General features: G+C 41.9%; 1 protein-coding gene across 2 annotated transcripts in view; it reads right to left on the bottom strand.

Moving 5' to 3' along the window:
* LOC105449951 (protein slit) overlaps window positions 1-20,264 on the bottom strand; it is a 352,872-nt gene that overhangs the window by 14,138 nt on the left and 318,470 nt on the right. Inside the window, exons 2-13 of one of the 2 annotated variants that reach the window (XM_011689437.1) lie at window positions 14,366-14,437; window positions 14,014-14,157; window positions 6,982-7,053; window positions 6,499-6,570; window positions 6,183-6,396; window positions 5,688-5,851; window positions 5,101-5,172; window positions 4,916-4,987; window positions 4,760-4,831; window positions 4,336-4,479; window positions 4,006-4,169; window positions 438-588 (exon numbers count right to left, since the gene is read on the bottom strand). In XM_011689437.1, coding sequence (XP_011687739.1) covers window positions 438-588; window positions 4,006-4,169; window positions 4,336-4,479; window positions 4,760-4,831; window positions 4,916-4,987; window positions 5,101-5,172; window positions 5,688-5,851; window positions 6,183-6,396; window positions 6,499-6,570; window positions 6,982-7,053; window positions 14,014-14,157; window positions 14,366-14,437 — 1,413 coding nt within the window. The remainder of the gene's footprint in view (window positions 1-437; window positions 589-4,005; window positions 4,170-4,335; window positions 4,480-4,759; window positions 4,832-4,915; window positions 4,988-5,100; window positions 5,173-5,687; window positions 5,852-6,182; window positions 6,397-6,498; window positions 6,571-6,981; window positions 7,054-14,013; window positions 14,158-14,365; window positions 14,438-20,264) is intronic. The other variant, XM_011689438.1, reaches the window with a different exon arrangement.

Raw genomic sequence — 20,264 nt, 5'->3', positions numbered from 1 at the left:
TAGCACGGCCAACTACCTCTTCATTAACGCGATGTCACACAATATTTTGGGAGGCACTAAAAACGTTCGCGTTTAGCATGACAAACATAACTGCACGAAATATATTGCGGATGCTGCTACATCTTGTATGACATAAATTGAGTTTGCCTTTAGTTTTCTCATTTTGCACGCCCACGTACGTCGCTTAGTAACGCGTAACGATAAGTAAAACATTGTCGGAGGAAGCTCTTTAACAGAATTGTACGTCTTTTGTCCGTCGAGTCTTTTGTTGCCTCGATGACTTACTCATCGACGATGAAAAAGTTCTACGGAGTTCTATCCAACAGGGCTTCTGATAGCATCCGCGGTGATTAGGGTCGGGATTAACAGCGTGTGCTCTTTCCCTGGACTTCACGCGTGGTAGTTTAACACGCCAATTAAAAGAAGTATATACTTACAAAGTCGACGTGTAAAGCGGCAAGTCCTTCGGTATCGCAGTTAATCTCTTGTTGGAGCAATCGACCGTCGCGCCGTTGCATGTGCACGGCGCGGGGCAAGCGCCAGGCAGAATGCATTCGCCAGCCCTTTTTGTTAGCAGTTCCTCGTCACCTGCGGACAAAGTTTCTGGGTAGAGTCGAGTTCGAACAATCGCGCCTGAGCAACACTTCCGCACTCGATCACGATCCCGCACCGACATACGACGTGGCCATATAATGCCGTGTATACACGTCGTGCGCAGAGAGAGAGAGAGAAAGACAGAGAGAGAGAGAGAGAGAGAGAGAAAGAGAGAGAGCAGTCGGCGTGATATCCCGGCCACAAATGTACGGCTGCGAATTTCTTCGTGAAAATTGCGGTCGGGCATGTAATTATATGGTAAACATAATGATGATGATGTCGATTCATTAACGATAAATTTTGATAATGAACAGTGTAATTAATGGCGCCGTTAAACGAAGCCACTCGTACGCGTGATGCCATATGTACTTGCACGTTAATCGAGTGTTTAACGTCGTGCGTTAGTGTTGAGGGCTAAATATGTTTATGTATGAGTGCGGCTACGGCAGAAATGATTTATCATCGTATTATACACCACATTACAAATTGCCGGGTGTGATGTACGCATACGTAATTATATCGACGATACACATTGCGACGTGTATATAATGCCGGCCTAGCATCCCGCACTGCGCGACTGTGCTTTCCTCCAGGTTGCGCGTTGGTCGAAATACAACAGCGATTATTTTTATTCGTCAACGAACGTTGAAGTCAAAGAGGAGGAAAGCGAGAAAAATTAAACGTCATCAGGATCTGATTTTTTTTCCTCTTTTCCAAATGTAAACGCGCGCGCTCGCTCATTTCTCCCTTTAATCGCCTTTTCATAAATGAATAAAACTGCATATTAAAAAGCTGTTGCTGATAACGTCAATTAGAAGAAAAATAGCCTTTATTATTATTATTTTTTTTTTTTTGAAGAAAAATGCAACAATGCAATAAAAGATGAAAAACTGCAGGTATACTACGAAAGTACACTTTTGTTGCGCGATATTCATATTTTATATGAACATAAAAGCGGCAAAAGTTTGCTTGAGGCAAATAATAAAACGAAAAAGATAAATAATAAAAACAAATTCGCGTATTCTGTAAACAAAGTTAAAAATGATCGATTACTCTCCGTTGTCTCTCTTCCACCGTCCGCCTCGCCAATGCTCTTACGTACTCGGATGGAAGTGCTGCTTAAGGAGCAACATTTGTTTCCTTCTACGAAAACTAGAAACACTCTCCTCCTAATTCTCGTGAAATCCTTCGTAATGCAGAAGCAAGGGTATCGTGTAAATTTTTGCCGTGACCGGGGGAGGGGGGGGGGCGCAAGTTGCGAAAGTTGTCTACAAGTTTAACGCTCGCTACGTAAGTTCCCGTTTACGGAACTACACGCGGCAGTTATGCGCGCATTTATACCGGCATAGATGCACATATGCGCTACCGAGATGTATTTTTTTTTCCTCAACTCTGAATTGAGTTTCGTGTAAGCACGTATGAGGTATTGCAAGGTCGGATATTGCTTTTTTTCAGCGATAGATATTAATTGTGTTTGTACTGATTGTATACGCGATATGTAATATAAGCTGCTTATATTTTTTTCTTGAAAAACATAAATAAATCAACGTAGCATATTGCACATTGTGCATATCGATTAAAGCAAATCCTCCATCTTCAGCGATATCGATATTTAGAATAAATATGCTTCATAATCCGTGCCAATAACTTGTGACATTTAATTATGCAAACGAGCTAAATTTATTCTTTAAAAATAACGACTACTTTTTTCATTATATAAAATATGCTTATGCGACTATTTGATATTCAAGATGTTAACAAGCAATTACGCGGTTCTGTTGAATTTTTACCCCTGTGTACGTACGTGTACACAGTATACGTACAGTAGTACATACACTCTTCGAAATAGTATGGCGTACAAGGAGAGTGCATCCGGCTGAAACCTGAGGCTGCATAAAGGAAGGTTAGAGACTTCTGGGTATTATTCTCAAACGGATACGGCAAACACACGGATCGCTCCGCAAAAAAATGTGTCGTAAAAGATGCATTCCACAGAGGGGACATTCGTACGCTTGCAATAAATTTCTCTAGAATTACAGAGTCGCAAAAAGACAAGGCAAATGCAAAACGAGCGCGCGCGATGAAAATAACGGAGACATAGAATTCTTGTAATTCCGGAAGTTGCATATCAAAATTTACGGACTGTGATATAATAAGCATGCTAGGAGTGCATCATATGTCCGTATAAAGCGCAATATATTTGTTGGAAGATTTCTTTTAATTACAGAAAATGTAAATTTATTTTCATATCGTTACAACATAATTAAAACGTTATTCAAATTATAATTATTATATAATTAAAACATTTTTAACTGACCTCCTAAAATTGAAACATTTTCTCGTCTTTATTCAATATGTTCCTTATATTCACGGTATAATACGCTCAAATATTTTCTTACGATTTTCTTTTCTGAATATGAAATTTAAAGGAAAACTCCGTATGTCAGCGGAAGAATAAAATTTCAAAAAATGCATCCTTTTATGGCACGATCTCTATCTATACGTGAATCATCTATATGCAGCTTCGTTTCGGTAAATTATCATTATGCGAGCACGAACGAGTTTGCAAGCGTGTCTGCAAATGTATGTACATAACATATGTATATAACATCGGCTGACATTAATGCACACCGGGCGGTATTACGGTTAGCAAGATACATCTATCGGCAATTACATACGCCCGGCAAAGTGACCAGCATTTATCCTACCGTGCGAGAGCATCTATACAGATCGTCTGGTCACCTGTTCCGGACGTGTCGACAAGAACGAAGAAGAATCGAGACAGAGAGAAAGGGGAAGACGTACGTGTCTGGATATGTGATGCAAGAAGCATTGGAAGCAACGAGGGGAAACGATGGTGGGTGATTTCACACGAGTGAAAACCGTGGATCGGTTCGGATGTGGCACGCCGTGTAACGCCATCATGTGTGATTGATAATAAAGTGACACGATCGATCAGCTTCAATGGCTCGGCGTCGGCTTTCGATATATCCTTTCTTAGCGAAGGAACGAATATTATAATTTATACAAATCGGTAATACAATCCGATTTCCGTTTTGCTTACTCGCTTTCTCTTACTTTCCATATGTAAAATAAGCGCTGCTTTCAATTTTCAGCATTTTTAAAAGCCGAGGTATGAGACAGATGAGGAAAACGTTATTCATCGAAATTGCATTGATGCGTGGGTAGATGATTAATTTCATACAGGTATGAATATATGAATGTAAATATATGAGAAAGATGATACGAAGATTTGAAGATGTCGTGAAATGTGAATGCAAGTCAGCGGATAATGGGGACCTATTTACATTCATCGTGCAATATATCTTCCTCCACATTGACTACCGACCTGTATATTACTCTGCCGAAGTGTTAAGAAGAGATATACCGGAAAAGTCGAATTGTGCTTACCCTTACATTTGAACTTGTCGTCCCGCATCGAATCGATCTTCCGTTTCTGCGCTCTTTTTGGCGTTTCGCATTTAGCGCCGGATGTCTCTATAGGATGCGCGTGAAGATACGCGCTCAGCCAGCGTAGATTGCAATCGCAGATGAACGGATTCCTCGCCAAGTGTCTGCGAAAAAAGAATCAAATTACTGGCTGGAGATTCTTTAAATGCAGCACGCAAAGTATCTTCTCTCCGTTAATTATCTCACAATCAGTAACAAAAAAATGTTTTATACATTTGATCAAATTAGGAAATGTTTGTAAGAAATTTTGTAGCTTTTTGTAATACGAACAGGGTTTTGATGCTCCGCAGGTTGGCAAAAGTCCCATTAGCTAACGAACGTATATTGTTGTCGTACAAAGACAGCAAGGTGAGACTGGTTAAGTCTTTGAACAGGTCTGTTCGTATGCATGATATCTCATTGGCATTCAGTAACCTGAAACAATAAGTTTCGCCATAATTTCCAACAGTTGCCTCGTTGCAATGCTTCACGGGAAAGCGAGAACAATACGTGAAGCCATGAATAAAAACATTTTCTTCAGTGGTTCTAATATGAATTATTAATTCTCGCCTTCTTCACGTCGACCTCGCATCATGCAATAGAAAACTATACCTATTCCAATTTATTAACTTTAATAAGACCCACTTCCCCCATGCAATTATTCGTAAATTTTATTCATTAAATTTATGACCTCCTTTTTTTCTTATCTACTCACAATAACTGCAGATTTGTCAGGCCTTGGAAAAGACCAGCTGGCAGCTCAGTGATTTTGTTGCCGTATAAAACTCTGCAACCAAATATATTTTTTATTTATCGTCAAGTGAAATGGAATGTTATTTAAAATGTACTAGTGAAGAAAAAAGATGCATACAGGGATTCGAGGGACTTCAATCCGTGAAAAGCATCCGCCGCCACCTTTTTTATCTGGTTGTTGCTCAGGTCACTGCGGGCAAAAAACCGGAAACATATAAAAGTATTAAACGTTGCGGTCGCGAGGCGCGCAAAAGCGATCTGCATGTGTATATTACAGTTAAGTCAGTCACAAACATCACTCACATTCTTCGCAATTTTCTGTATGGCGAGAAAGCCTTTGGTGGAATTTCCGTAATGCCGTTTTGTTCCAGCCGCCTGCAGGCAATCATAGAAAAACAAATTACACAAATAAGTTAGCGAATCCGCACATTTATGCTAGTGGCCGCTTCATAAAACTCCAAGGCTATCGATCGCTTTCTGCTCGTTTGTATTATTTCGTGTTTCACTACTCTGCCCCGCTTTCCACACACGTATAAATATATTATCCTGTTTCACGTATTATTAATCCTGATGGACTTTATAAAATTATTTGTTGACAGTTGATTTTACATAGGATTATCTTGGAAAAACTATTAAAACAGCGAATTTATAAATAAAATAAATTTTTAATTTATATAGAAATTTAAATTTAGAGAAATGTAAATATTATAGTGACATTAATTTAGTATATTATGTGCAAGTGCTAAATAAGAAAAGAAATAAAGCATACTTGAGAGAGCAACGTATAGCTGAATAAATTCGCGTTATCGATAATACTCGTGAGCAAGAAATAAATCTCAGACGAGGAACAGGTACACAATGCGCGAACATGGCGCGACGGTTTTACTTACAACTCAGTGGTGTCTTCGGGAAGGTGGGTTGGCACTTTCGTCAAGGAGTTCTCTCTGCAATCGACGATCCCATCAGCGCATTTACAAGGATGCGGGCATTGAGGCTCAGCGCTGCATTCCGATCCGGTTCGCTCGACCAGGCCTGAACACTTGAACTCGTGCTCCTGCAAACAATGGGTTTAGAAGTCGTATTAGGCACGAAGAGAAGTGGGTTAACAAGAAGCGATAAGCTTAACGATCACAGAAATGTTCTAGAAAAATCTCTTTTCTCATGCAATGTTCGGTTAACGATTGGAATAGTGTTCCGTTAAAGAGTCTAATGCTAAACCATACGCACGAGCGTATGTAATTTGATATTTGTAAGATATATGTATCTAGTATATTTATGTATACGTATTATGTAAATGCCTACATAGATTCCGATGAGAAATAAACCTTTGTGGGTTTTGCAAACCGGAATTCAATAGATAGTAACTCTAACAAAGTCAAGCTCACCTGCGCATCGGCGAGATTACGATCCTTGAGATGAGCCGGAGATGCGCATCGCGTATGTTGCCCTAGGCGAGGATAAGTCCTCAAATAACGCGATAACCATGCTAAATGGCAATCGCATGCGAAAGCGTTATCCGCAAGCTTCAAAGTTCGCAAATGCGACAAGCCGTTCAACATCTCCTTGCCGAGTGTTATAAGTTTGTTGTTATTCAGCATTCTGAAATGAATAATTGATTTGACACACGTCTATATTTTCTCGCTGAACATAAAATAACGTTGATATGAACCACGTTTAATCTTAACGAATTCGCGTACTTACAATATTTCCAAGTCTTTCAATTCTCGTACCGAGGCCTCGTCCACACAGGTCAGTACATTATTGTCAAGTAATCTATAAAGAGAGAAGCAGTAAAGTTTTATAATTTTCTAATAAGATATTTAATTTAAATCATATATGTAGTGTTTGAAAAAAATTTTATAAGCGACGCTTTGAATATTAGAATTGTCTGACCACGCGACATTTTACTACTTAAACTGATAGCAGTGATAGCTGACAAAGAAAAAGATATGCAGCGAAGAACAATTGTAATATATATTACAGTAGATTTAATATACAAACTCAATCGTGAGTTTTATCTGAAATTTTATCAGAGTTTTATCTGTAATGCGAGTAGAGTTGTCATACGTAAAACATCTTGAGCATAGTTTATAATGGGCTACTAGACTGTGACTAAATGGCCTCGAGAGGGATTGTTACGGAACAATCTATCTTTGTGGCAAGCACGTCCGATAAGATACTTACAAATGTCTGAGAGCGGACACTCCTCTGAGAGTCTTCGGTCCTATGGTGGCGATCTGATTGTGGCTAAGATCTCTGTAAAACAGAATACATTATTTTTTCAAAATGTCCGATTCATCAAATTATTATTTATTTTTTTAACAATCTTAATTATAATTATTACTTTAAAAGATAATATAATGTATGTAATCCATAAAGTCATAAAATCTTCTTATATATAACATAAAGAAGTTGTAATCATATATAACTAATAAAAGATGTAATTCGATTACGTCCAATTTTTTAAAACATTATTAAAGATATGAGTAATTTTATATTCTTTTGAAAAATAACTTTTTTCTGTTTGGAAAATAACTTTTTTTTTCTTTAATTACTAAATTAGTATTTTAAAAAAGGAAAAAAATTAATGATTCGTATTAAATAACATATTTAGACGATACTTTTTATGTAAAAATTAGTTGGCAATGTGATATTATGTTCAATTTCTATTTACGATTTCAGTTGTCAACTAAATCAAATCAAATTTTTCAACAGTACTCGAAATCAGCAGTGTTTCGTCCCAATTTTCCACAAATAATAATTGTTGCAGACGTATATTCAAAAACTATCAGAGAGCCCATCGGCATCACGTTCGTCAGCGTCGCGTTAACTCGCGACTGTCCATTGACCTCTCAACTTTTACGTTCGCGAAGGCGGATGGCCACGATTCACCATCATCGGTGCAACACCCGCTCGTTCCACTTTATTGTGGCTGTCGCGAGTTCGTCCTACATTTTCGATCAATTATTCAAGAGCGTCGAATGCCGCGGCAAGTGCCTCCTCCACGGCGTGCACGATTATCCTCCAGAAAGTTGCCGCTCGTGCGTGTGACCGGCCACACGTGCACCAGACCGTCACGTGAGTGGCTATAGACTTCGCAAGTACTCCTCATCGCGGTCGGGATCGTTACCCACGTAACGAGTGACCATTTCCACGGTCTCTCACGCGACAGCCGGCTGCTTACGAATTATCTTAACGTACTCCGTAAGCCCGGAGCTCGTCACGAGCTATACGAAAATCGACTCGCGACAAGCTAAAAAAGACACGTTTCTTGTACGGACGCGTACTTGATATCGATTGTTCTTCCTTTCCAAGACGGATATTAAATTAATGGATATTAAAAGTTCAATATTTCTTACATCTACTGCATTTCAAAATTATATCAAATGACAACTTATCGTCTATACTAAAATGATATAATAATACATATCATCCTACCTATCTTGTTCGCGCTTGTGTGAAAGTATCCACTATATAACTATAAGTACGCTAATGAAGGAACGAATGAGGGTTAGCAAATAATTGAATCGTCCCCCATTGATATGGAAAGACACCTTCGAAACGAATCGAGGGTTAGACAAATGGCACGGCTGGAGCCCCTCGAAAAGCGTACGGATATCGTGGAACCTCGAAACCTCTTCTCGAGGTCTGAGTTAACCAAAGGCTTGTGATGATAGGTTGGGGTCTCGGAATACGGCTCGCCATTGACTATCCATTGGCTTGGAACTCGCAATCTGTAATTATGTTCGCGAGGGAACGCGAGGAGGGGTCGTGGTGGGCGAGAGGAGAACAACAAAAACGCGAAACGAAGAACGAGGCAGAGGGAGCGGGGAGGGGTGGAGGAGGGGAGAAAAAGAGAAAGAAAGACGGCGAGGGATGTAAGGTGAGAGAGTGCGAGACTGGGAGATTGAACTCCCAGTTCGCTCGAGCCAATCCAGAAAGTAATTACCGAATTTCGACGCGCGGCCACGTCTGCACCCGAACGCACAAAGGGAACTCGCGTCATTCGCGCTCGAGTTGGGTCGGCGCGAAATATTATTGTCCCCGTAGAGTTTGATCGTGCCATCGAATAAACGTTTGTCACACGCCGCGCAATAAAAGTTCATCTCTCTAGAGTACTTTCGCGGAACTATAAAACGAATTAAAAAACGGTTTTATAACTATCGATTATTGATCAGAAACTTTGTACTTGGCACCACTCCTATTTGTTACTTGTCGAGAAAAGTGTTCTTACAAATTATTTCAAGAGAAACGGGTGTATCTCTACAAATGAATTAGATATATTTTAGCCTACAGATTTAATACATCTATAATAATATTGGGAAGATATGTGCAACAAGAAATACACGTGAGAACGAATAAGCTGGAATTGAACACTTTCACAGAGAAATTTGGGATATTAAATTCCCATTGCGCCCGATCCAATCGCAAAGAACAATCTTCGAATTTCCACGCGTTCACGTTGATTCAACAAAAATAGCATGCTAAAGCCTGTTTCAAAACACAGTTCATTACTTCCAGCGATTGATTGCGAAAATCATCGAATCGCTTTTTGCAATATAATGAGATCAGAATAAAATAAATAGAAATGCGCGCTTAAAAATGTAATTAAACGTAAATTAATTCGCATTCACGAAAATAATACGATATAGAATTAATATAGATAAAAATGTGAAATCATGAAGTTAATAAAGCGTTTAACACCAGCACGTTTGAAATTCAGAAAGAGACGTGACGTCTCTTTCTGAATTTCAAAATAGATTCACGATGCATGACGTCGCATGGTCAGAGTGGACAAGCTAGGCGAGCTCGGAGAATAGACGACGATAATGAGCTGCGACAATAATCAACAGGGAAAACGAGCATATCGGGCGTTTGCTTTATGTGCTTTCGGAACGACGTACGTATTGTACGTATAAGTCCTGGGGATCTGGGAAACCTCTTCCCTCTTATTGTCGGATCACCCGAGCCAATCCAGAAAGCAATTACCGAATTTCGACGTGGCCCGCGCTCGCGCGGAACTAACAAAAGGACTCGGCGGCGGTCCTCGCCTCTCGCGAGCAGACCGTCCAATTCCGAATGTTGCCCGGCGCCCGGGCTAGCTGCGTTACCGCGATAAGAACGGGACGAAACGAGATCCGGACGTATCGCACACATCGTCCGCCTCCGTTTATCAGGAATCACCCTCGCGCCTTATTACGATCTTTTCCAACTCGGTGGCACGATCGCGCTGCCGCAAAGGGATTCATGTAACTTCCGGGGGAGAAGTCCGTACGCCGCGCGACGCCGAGGATTGCGATCTCCGGAGGACGCCTGTGCATTCTTCGGACGCAACTGCTCAGGATGGTACGCAGAAACATTCGTAACAACGCTCCTGCGTGCGCGGTAAGCTGGTTTTAATAGCTTCCGCAGCGACGCCCTACGCTGGGATTCCTGGCATTTTCCGCTTAGCATACTTGCGACATGAGTTGGAAAACTGCGGCTGTCTGAAAACTTCGCGCGCACTCGGGTAGACATTCTCTCGTGTAACCACCTACGGTCGCGTTTGTAAAATTTGTTAAAAACTAATTTTCTTAATCAGAAAATAAAGGTATATGAAACGGCGCGTTAAGAGCTAGAGATACATGTATCTCTACATTTTCATGAATTTATACTAAAATGTTAAACATTATTAACGTGATTTTACATCCACCGGTCGCGTGTGACGTAACGCCGACGTAATGTCGAGGATGAGAGGGATTTACGGCAAGGACCGTGAAAGCTGTATAATACAGCGTATTACGATCGTCGGGATACACGATAACAACTGCACGATAATTATTACAGCCGCTCTCTCGAGCGATAAACCGAGATTGTGCGCGCGCAGCTCCTTGTATGACGTGGCCTATAATTTGTCGACGCGTTCCGAAAATCACCGTGGCTCTCCTCGTGGCTCTTGAATTTTGTCTCCCTAACTCATTCGCGTGACCGCGCGCGCGCGCAGCTTCGGTTCGGCGGCGGACGTTTGTCCTGGTTGTTATCAGCTTAAGCGTATACAGCGGATAAAATGCTGCAGCGTCGTAAAATACCAGCTTGCACGTTTGCTGTCCTATATGTATCGCGTTACAAGCGCCGCAATACCGCGCCGCACGGCGGAGTGATACTAATCAACGGAGTGTCCGCGCCCCTTTCCATTGTGTCAAACCATTTATTACCGATGTAGGTTTCATCCTCTTACCGCGCGCGGAATACCGTACCTTTCTACGTTTACGCGATGAGTTAATCATACGTTACGTTCACCGCGACCTGCCCACGCCCCGGCCTGGCGTTCCCGCGTCGAATTTACGAGACGAGCACATAATTAAGTCCAGTGTGGCTTTTGGCTGTGCGTTAAGGAGAGCCTGATTAATCGCTCGTCCACTTATCGCTCAATTATCAAGCCTGCACGACCTGCCTGTGTATGTATATATTGCGGCAGTAACTTTCTGAATCATGCTTGTTCGGCGATTCATATTAATTGTGCTTGCCGGGAAGATACGTATAAACGGATTTATTCAAACAACAATCGCGACAACAGGTAGCAAGTTTTGCTGTAATTTTAACGAAAAAGAGAGAATTAGGTCTTGCACGGTGCACGGTGTGGAAAAACTAAAATAATTCTGAGATATAATATCACTTTGTTCTATTGTTCGGCTCGCTTGAAACAAAGAACAAAATCCGACATCTGGCGTCTTTGCAAAAAGAGAAGATAGAGAGAGTTTTGTAACGCTGATTTAATATATAAATTAAAGAGAAGCATCTTCGGAGAGAAGTGCAGAATAAGCTGCCGCTGGAATTACGAGTTTCCGAGAGTTTCGAAATAGCGCGGCCGGCACACGAAGCACGCGAATTAGCATCTTCCGCTTCGCGATTTTAACGCTGGTTTATCCGCGCCGGATGAAGGATTATCGCGCATCCGAACGCCCGTGAGAATCTCGCCGTAAGGTCGCAACATAATACGTCCCTTTGTGAGGTGGCTGATCCAAGCCTTATCGTCAGAAACTGTAGGCTGATGCGCCCGCGGAGCCTGCGAGACGGGAAGTTTCGAGTCCCGTCCATCTTGCCCACTTTGCAGGATGATAGATGGACGATCTCCTCCTCCTTCTCTGCCTTCCTCTTTTTTTTTGTTCCTCTCCCGCTCTCTCTTTTTTGCTCTCCGCCGCGCCTCTTGTCTCTCACTTTTTCTGCCTCGGCTCTCTCCGTGGGTCCCGCCAACCCTGTCATCCACGACGCGAGGAGGAGGCTCGCCGCGCGCTTTTCGACCGGCGCGGCGCGGCTGGCAGCTGCCGAGAACACCAGGAACCGTTCCAAACGGAAACGGTTCGTGCCCACTCGATCGCGATAAAGGCACACGATATCGCCGGCTCGTCAGGCCGGCCTGTCTCTATTTTGTTTTTCTTCTGCAACCGTGGTAGCGCGTCGTGCCGCGTTTGATTGAGATTCCGGATCGAAAAGAATGTTACAGCGCGCGCGTTCGGAGGAAAAGCAACGAGCGAGCGAGCGAGCGAGCGAACGGACGGACGGACGGACGGACGGAGCCGGGACGGCGTAATCACGGGATCGGAATTTCTTATGACATCAAGGTGGCTCTTCTCGTTAGCGAGAGGCGAACCGTATGTCGGATACGGAGAAAACCAGTCATGTCGACCGAGAAGAGGTCGGTTCGTTTCACGACGGATGGGCTTATGGATGAGCGTAATTTGTGTATACGGAACGGCTACGTGTTCTTTCGATACTATCGCTCTCTGAGATCATACAGCCATGTGGCCAGAAATATTCTATATACTCACGAGTATATCTTCAATAAATTGTGGCAAGTAAAACCGGTCAGCGATCACGAATAAAAAATCGTAATAACTTCTTTGAGCGTAATAACTTGATTGGCGATTATTTCTTACAGTATTCATTATAGAGACTCCAATAATACAGAATTTACTTTTTAGTATTCGAGAATCCCGACGCACGCGACTGGTTTTGGCTCACCCCCACGCTTTATTAAAGATTCATGTACAACGCGAAGCACTGATTTTATCATTTCTAAGTAATGACTTCATCGATCTTGCTGCCTGGCAAATGTCTAAAATCGTATACATTCCCCGCCTATTCATTTCACCTTCTAAACCAGGTCTCGCTAATAAGACAGTCGGCAAACGATAAGCGCGCCCGTACTCAAGCAGTCGGTCACGTAAGATAGGAAATACACTTTGGTGAGTCGCGTGCGCTGCACAGAGGTGAATGCAAGCTACATCGGCGTCGGCCGGGGCGAAACGGTGGCATCGGCGGTTGCATATCGAACGATCGCCTTTAAGAAGCTAAAGCCCGGGGTGAAAAGTCGCGTATGCAGCGGCGCGTACATTCGATCGAGGAGTCTCGCGTGGCAGGTTACACAAGCCCCCGGCTTGCACGTAGCCTCCTCCCCTCTCCCCCCCCCCACCCCTCGCAGTATATACGGTACAGATATGTAGGCCGTCGTCTGAAAAGTTTATACGATATAAACCCCCTACCCCTCTCCGCTTGTCGTCGCGCTTGACACAATGATGAGGAGAGAGAGAGAGAGAGAGAGAGAAAGAGGAAGAAAGACGAATGTGGAGGTCGCAACACACGTGCGTATTATGCGTGTCTGGAATCTGACATTCGGACTGATCTCACATGTAATTATTCTCCCGAGATTTCGCTTACCGAGAAATCCCGCGATCTCTCCCCCCCCCCCTCCTGCCCTCCCTCGCCCCTCGCGCGCGAAATGCCGGCGCGCGGATGTTGCTACGATATTGCAAACTTTCATGACGTTGTAGACTCGTTGCAACATCGCCCCGTATCTCGCAACGCCGCCGCACCATTTACCCGCGCGTGCGTTACGTACCGTATACCGCTGACAGATCGCATAAATCCCGCGGCATAATACGCTCGCGGCTCTTAACGAATTCTGTTCTTAACGCTCGTCGATATCTCGCTATATACACGCCGATGAAATATTTCAAATTCGCAATATCGCCGTAATAACGGCCCGTCAAACCTGTTAGCGAGACGCTAATGCGCAACGCTAATGGTCATGAATGTCGGAAGGTATATCTATCCGTAATGTTGCGTAAATGAAATCCGATTGTCGACAAATCTATTTAGAATTGCATGTTCTCCGGTCGATTGGTAGCGTAATGGTAATAACAATTTGCACGATAATGTGTTCTATCTCGTACTCACAGGCGTTTTAAGTTTATCATATTGCTGAAGAGAAGATCGGGCAAGTGACGTATTTGATTGTTGTTTAGCCGTAGCTTCTCCACCGCCACCAAATCCTGGAAAGCCCCCCTTTCGATGGTGTGTATTTGATTGTTTGATAGCAATCTGTAAGTCGAAAATATTCCTATGATACAATATCGAAGGAAATAATTAAAATTCTCTTAATTATATTTCAAACAGAATTTTTGTTGATTTAAACAGTCAAAAGAAGAACTATAGAAATTAGTGCAATTTAAATCAAGAATATGTACTCGCATTATCTACAAATTAACTCTTACAAATTTAAACTTAAGAGAATCAAGAATATACTTACAAAACATGGAGCGTTGCCATGTCTTCAAAATCGGTCTTGAATATCACCGACACATTGTTTCCTTGAAGATCTCTGCAACAAGAAGAACAAAATCGATGTCAATATTTCATCTCTTAACAAGTAAAAAATAAATAAGTAACTCTAATATGCGCGCACGCTCATACATCGCTAAATTATATAATGATCCGGCAATTGGAGTATACATGTTACTTCGCGCATAATTATATCGTGTATATATATCGTGCGGATAAACGTTCTTTAAAAAAAAAAAATTCGTTCCCAACACGATGTAATTTTCACGCCACAAGATTCGTTGACGTATACAACTCTATCGATTCGGCGAACTTGGTTCTGTATCTACCCTTGACGCGGAATAAAAGCTGAACAATCGTACCACGCGGAGGGGGCGAGAATGACGAGCGCGCGGCGCGCGGTATCGCCGTTCTGCCAATAAAGGGTTATACCACTCCGTTTCCACGAGGAAGCGTGAATTTACTCTTCACGTCGAAAAAGGAGAAGACCGTGAAGTAGCCGTCAAACACAGCCGTACGCCAAGCGTCTGCCTCCCTCGGGGAAGTTATTAAGGCCTTATTAAATTGGTTCCTTTTCCCGTGGAAACTTTTTACCTGACAAAAAGCTCGGGGTAAGAGCGAGTAACAAAGTCAGCCTACGAGCGCTTTCTCCTCTCAGCGCGGATTTCTCCTTTCTGGCCCGACGACCGGCGTAAATTATTCCCTCGTTTTCGTCTACTGACGTGTAATTCTCCACCGACGACAAAATGACGGAGTTATATTTCCGGAATCCACGTCTTCTTGCACGTGGGGATTTAATGCTTGTACGGATAAAATGTGATTTTTTTCGAATCATTCTTCACCGGGGCATTTATTTCTTTTTTATAGACGACCGTAATGTGTTACAGAATCATGTTATTCCATACTGCCTCTGATCACATAATCTTACCACCTCGTGTTTGAATCTTATAACATTAAATATTCTGTGTTATTTTAATAAACATTTTTTTAAATTAAATAATTTTAAATTAATTAATTTAATTTTTATTATTTACATGTATTCGCGAATGAATATACTCGTAAATAAATATTTGTCAAATAATGCGGCAGCAGTGTTAATAATTTAAGAAATTCTTGCAAAGATATTTCGAGAAAAAAAAAATTTTATAAAAGTAGAAAAATCTCTCTCGCTGAGTCAGTTGCGATCTAGTTAATTATACTACCCCACGATAATGACTATGAATACTTCCCGCTAACTCTATTAAGATATTAAGCGCCCTCCTTAATACGTTGCAGGTAATATCTAATTACGAATCATTATACTTGAAGGAAGCTGAAAATACCTCCCACGGGAGGAGCATGGCCAATCGCATTATGGAATCGAGGCCCATCGAACCTCGACGCATAATCCACTTTATCGCCGATTCGATTAATTCTCGACGGGATAAAACGGTGACGGCTACCCAGCGTCTAACGAGAGCTTTAGGAGCTACCTAACGAACGATGTCACTTTTCCTGTTATCGTTGTCACTACTTCCCATGGTTCTTTTGTCGAACGAGAGCGATGAACGTCGTGATGACGAACAAACAATGTCATCGTTAGAATAGCACTGTAATAATTTAGCTCCCGGTCTTATGTCGCACAAAGGTAGATGATTAAAACTACTTTTACAATTTGCGATTTTTACATTATAAAATCTTCCATTTTAATTTATGAAAGAATTTATATTGACTTTTTTAAAACTACTCTTTGTATTAACGCCAGCTCATTTTATCATCTTTTATAGCGATCGAATGCGAGTGCAATTGAAGTTCAAACCGCGCTGCCTTTTCCTCCTAATTACCGCAATTATTCAAAGTCGTCAACGACATCCTCCATGGCGAAATATCGTGGCTCATGAACCAACCGCCAACTCGTAGAATAAGACAGAAACTTGGCGTGTGCCGTTTACACACGACGGATTTGCGCTTCTAGGAACGTTAATGTAGCCTTTCGCGGGGGATCCCGTCATCCTATGTGGTGTTACGCTCAATTAAAATAGCGCGGCGTCTTCTCGGAAAGTAATAACGGCAATCGTTCGGGTAATCGTCTTATATAGGGAACCTTTGCCCAGCGAACTGAATGGAGGAGTGTCTGAACGGTAAAGGATCGGTGTCGCCCGAAGCGACAATTTGCGATTCGTCATTGCAACGAGAGACAAAATTTCGCAATATGCCGATGTTCATCGTGTTTATTCTGTAAATATCCGCGTTGTTCTGTCGCGCGCGACAAAGCTTCCGACAGGGAATATTTGCCAGATGTCATCTAAAGTCGAAGTTAATTTACGCAACTTTCTTGAGAAGTGAAACACTTGTCTCTCTTTTTCTACAATAGCTACATATTTAAAATAGTGTCTGTGTAATTAGGACTTAATAGTATAATTAAAAAACCTTTGAGCTTGGAAATATCGGAAATCTATTTAAAATTTAGCGATACTTAAAATTAATACACTTTCAAACTATTAAATGAGAATGCATGCTGGCATAATCAATACATCACAAAGATCATTAAGCGACACGTACACGGTAAATTAGATGTCGCCAATAATATGAATTCCGCAACATTAAATGAAGATAATAAATTATTATATCAAATTCGCAAAGAATGGTAAGAGTAATATCGCCATAAAAATCCGCTCGATCGAATAAAGATGTAACATGTTATAATTATGATTTAAAAGAAAATTAGATAATATACTGACAGTTCTTAATTGCAAACGATGACTGACTATCGAATGCATTTTCGCCATTTAAACTGTAAATCTCGTGATTGATTTGATTCGATCGCTACAATAACGCTCGTCGGAAGTCCAATAGCATTCTAGAAGGCGCAATTTTCATCTTGCACTTTTGCCAGGCGACTCACGTAGCGGCTAACGAAATTACATCTCGCGTCGCCAACCGGGACATCGGCTAAATACGTTTCCATGGGTTTTCGCGAGGGCGGGAGCAGAGAAGGGGCGCGAGATGGGAGGAAGGGTACTTGACGGTGGTAAATCTGATGGGACGGACGATGGTGAGAATCTGAAGGAACAGAAGGGGCAGTCAGGGTGTGACGAGCTCGGCAGACAACGTCCAAGAATAAGGTGTTGGTGGTGCGTGTCTATATTTGAGTTGCGGCGGGATGAGAAGACAGGGGCGCGACGGAAGGGAGGATAGGCTGCTGGCAGATGTAATCAAAGTTTGCAGACAACCGCCCCGAACGAGAGCCTCTGTGAGGAACACGAGGAAGGGGTGGAACACGGGGGATACCGTCGCGGGATCGGCCGGATATCCGGTCGTATCTCACACGCGGCGCCGCACGCCGCGGCGTGTCGATACGCCTGCTTAATGTCGTAGAAATGTCTCCGGCGGAGATAAGGGAGAGAATCGAGCCGCGACAAGGTGAGACGAGTCTATGGGGAGGATCGGATACTGGCGCGAGTCTCGATTTTCTCTCGCGAGTGGAGCTATTCGCCCCGTTCTTCCCGGCGCGCCGGGGGGATCTGGGAATCGAATGATTTATGGGTAGTGATTATATTTAGACTTCGCGTGCCCGCGTACCGATATCGTGTATATCTGTATGTGCAACTGTAAGGAAATATCGCGACGTACATAAACCGCTATTTACCATACGCGGGCCGGATGTTTGGTAGATGCAAAGTAATTGATCGATCGTGATATTGACAGATAACGATGATAATTTGTCACATGCTAAGTCTTAATAGTTTACAATTCCAGTTTATTTGATTTCAGTTTGATATGCAATATTTATGCTAAAGAAATTAACTCGTTCACGTCATTATGTGACTTATAATTATAATTTAGAATATAAAGTACAGGATCTAAAAGAAAATGTATAGAATTTAGAATATTGAATTATTTAAAAATATTTAACTGGTCTCTAAATTTGACTGTACTGTCAAAGGTCTCTAATATATTTTATGTGTGCATTATATACATTAATTGCAAAATTCATTACAGTGAAAGAGATGATTAAAAACTATAGTCCGGTCTTGTGATAATTTTTTTTTTAAATTTGTTTGTTTTTTAAATTTGATTGTGCTAACGCGACTGTTAAATGAAACTAAATAAAATTAAGCTTTACTTAATTTGTTCCAATTCTATCTCATCACCTTTGTATAGTAGCACTAAGAATTTAATTGGTAGATGTTCTACTTTCTTTTAATTATTTTTCGCAATTTATTCTCGATACAGTGAAATATATAAGTTATACGAGTACGAAAGTTCTCGCAATTCACGCGCGACAATGTGCTTCAGTTTGTTTATGTTGCACAACTTTTCTATGAAGGTACGAATCCGACGTGTAATAACGCACACCTTGTGGCAATAATATCCGCCTGCAGGCCGATTTATTTTCCTGGGAAAATATGGTCTTCGCCCGATAGATCCGTATTCTAGATTTCTAGCGCATTCGCAATGCCTGAAATCGCAGATCCAGATAAGTTGAATATTACATTTAGAGTGACTGCTCATTTCTGCGATTGGACCTCTGCTCCATCTCTCCCTCAGATGTAAAAATTGCAGAACGAGTAAAATGAAGAGCGGACAGAGATAGCTGCACGGCGAAAATATCGTGTCAGATAAGAAAGAACGCCGCCGTGCTCTCTCTTTCTCTCTCTCTCTCTCGGGGATAAAAATATAGTCTTCTGCATGTCGGCGCAGAAATGCAAATGGAATCTCTTGATTGAGTTTAGCGGCGCGAGGCTTCGACTTGATCGTGTCTGGATAGAGACGAAGATAAAAAAAAACGGAGGGGCATCGCGAGTCGATTTGACGTATCGACTGCTTTCCGTTTGACTCGCTATTTTCGAATCCTGACAGATGGAACGGAAAGAATGTAATCGGCGCATGGTGCGTTCCATAAGTGAACAATTGGACGGCTTACAAAAACTAGACATCACTTATAATTGAAATCTTGCTCCTGATATCTTGATGCTTCGTTAAATTGCAAGAATTTAAATGTCATTAAAAAAAAAGAGACATTACGTTTACTTAATATAAACTTTCTAACATGCGAGCAACACAATTTGCATTACTATCTCGCCGGATAATAGATGACACAAACTTCTGTGCGTATTACGAGACAATAATAGTACAATTGTGAGAGTTGAAAATGAGGACCGTTGATTCACAGCATAATAGTTTGGCGCGGAAAGCGGATGGCATTTACTGACTGTCGTTTTGCGCTTCGTCCCAGAACAATGCAATTAACATGGTGTTTAAACTTAAGCTTTGGCCGCATTACCGTGGAAACTTATTGCGGCGAAAGAGGTTGAAGCGCAATAAACACACGCTGACTTCTGAAATATTCAGACGGGGATTCTGCGCTGTAGCGTAGCGTCGCCGGGTACGCGTTTGAATTTATCGGGCTGGCATGCGTCCAGATGAAATTTCTTTTTTGTCTCGCACCGGCCGGTCGTTCCTCACCACGCGCCGCTCCGCGCGCGCGCGTGTCAACCCGCGTGTAAAACCAAATATTAACGCCCGGATGTAAAATCGTCCTCGTATGCCATGTGTATTTACGATGTGATATGGTGACGTATCAACCATGATGTATTAGCTACGTGGCATTTTATGTATGTGAAAATATCATAAAATAAAAGACGAAGGAACTGTCCGGCAGAGACGGGAAGTGGTCGGGAGCTCGAGAATCGATAAAAACATGACATTTGTCGTAACGATACCGCAAGAGTTGCTTCCACATGAATTTCTTATTATTGCGTCGTAATGACAACTGTAAGGAAGTCTATAAAGACGCAAGAAATGTTGCATGACTTGAATCAAGATGTTTCTCAATATATATTATATAATATATATTACTGAGTCGACAAGGCACACAGGGGATA

Source organism: Wasmannia auropunctata, unplaced genomic scaffold (assembly GCF_000956235.1).
Source record: "Wasmannia auropunctata unplaced genomic scaffold, wasmannia.A_1.0 LD336071.1, whole genome shotgun sequence".
NCBI lineage: Eukaryota > Metazoa > Arthropoda > Insecta > Hymenoptera > Formicidae > Wasmannia > Wasmannia auropunctata.
This window is presented reverse-complemented; position numbering and strand designations above follow the sequence as displayed.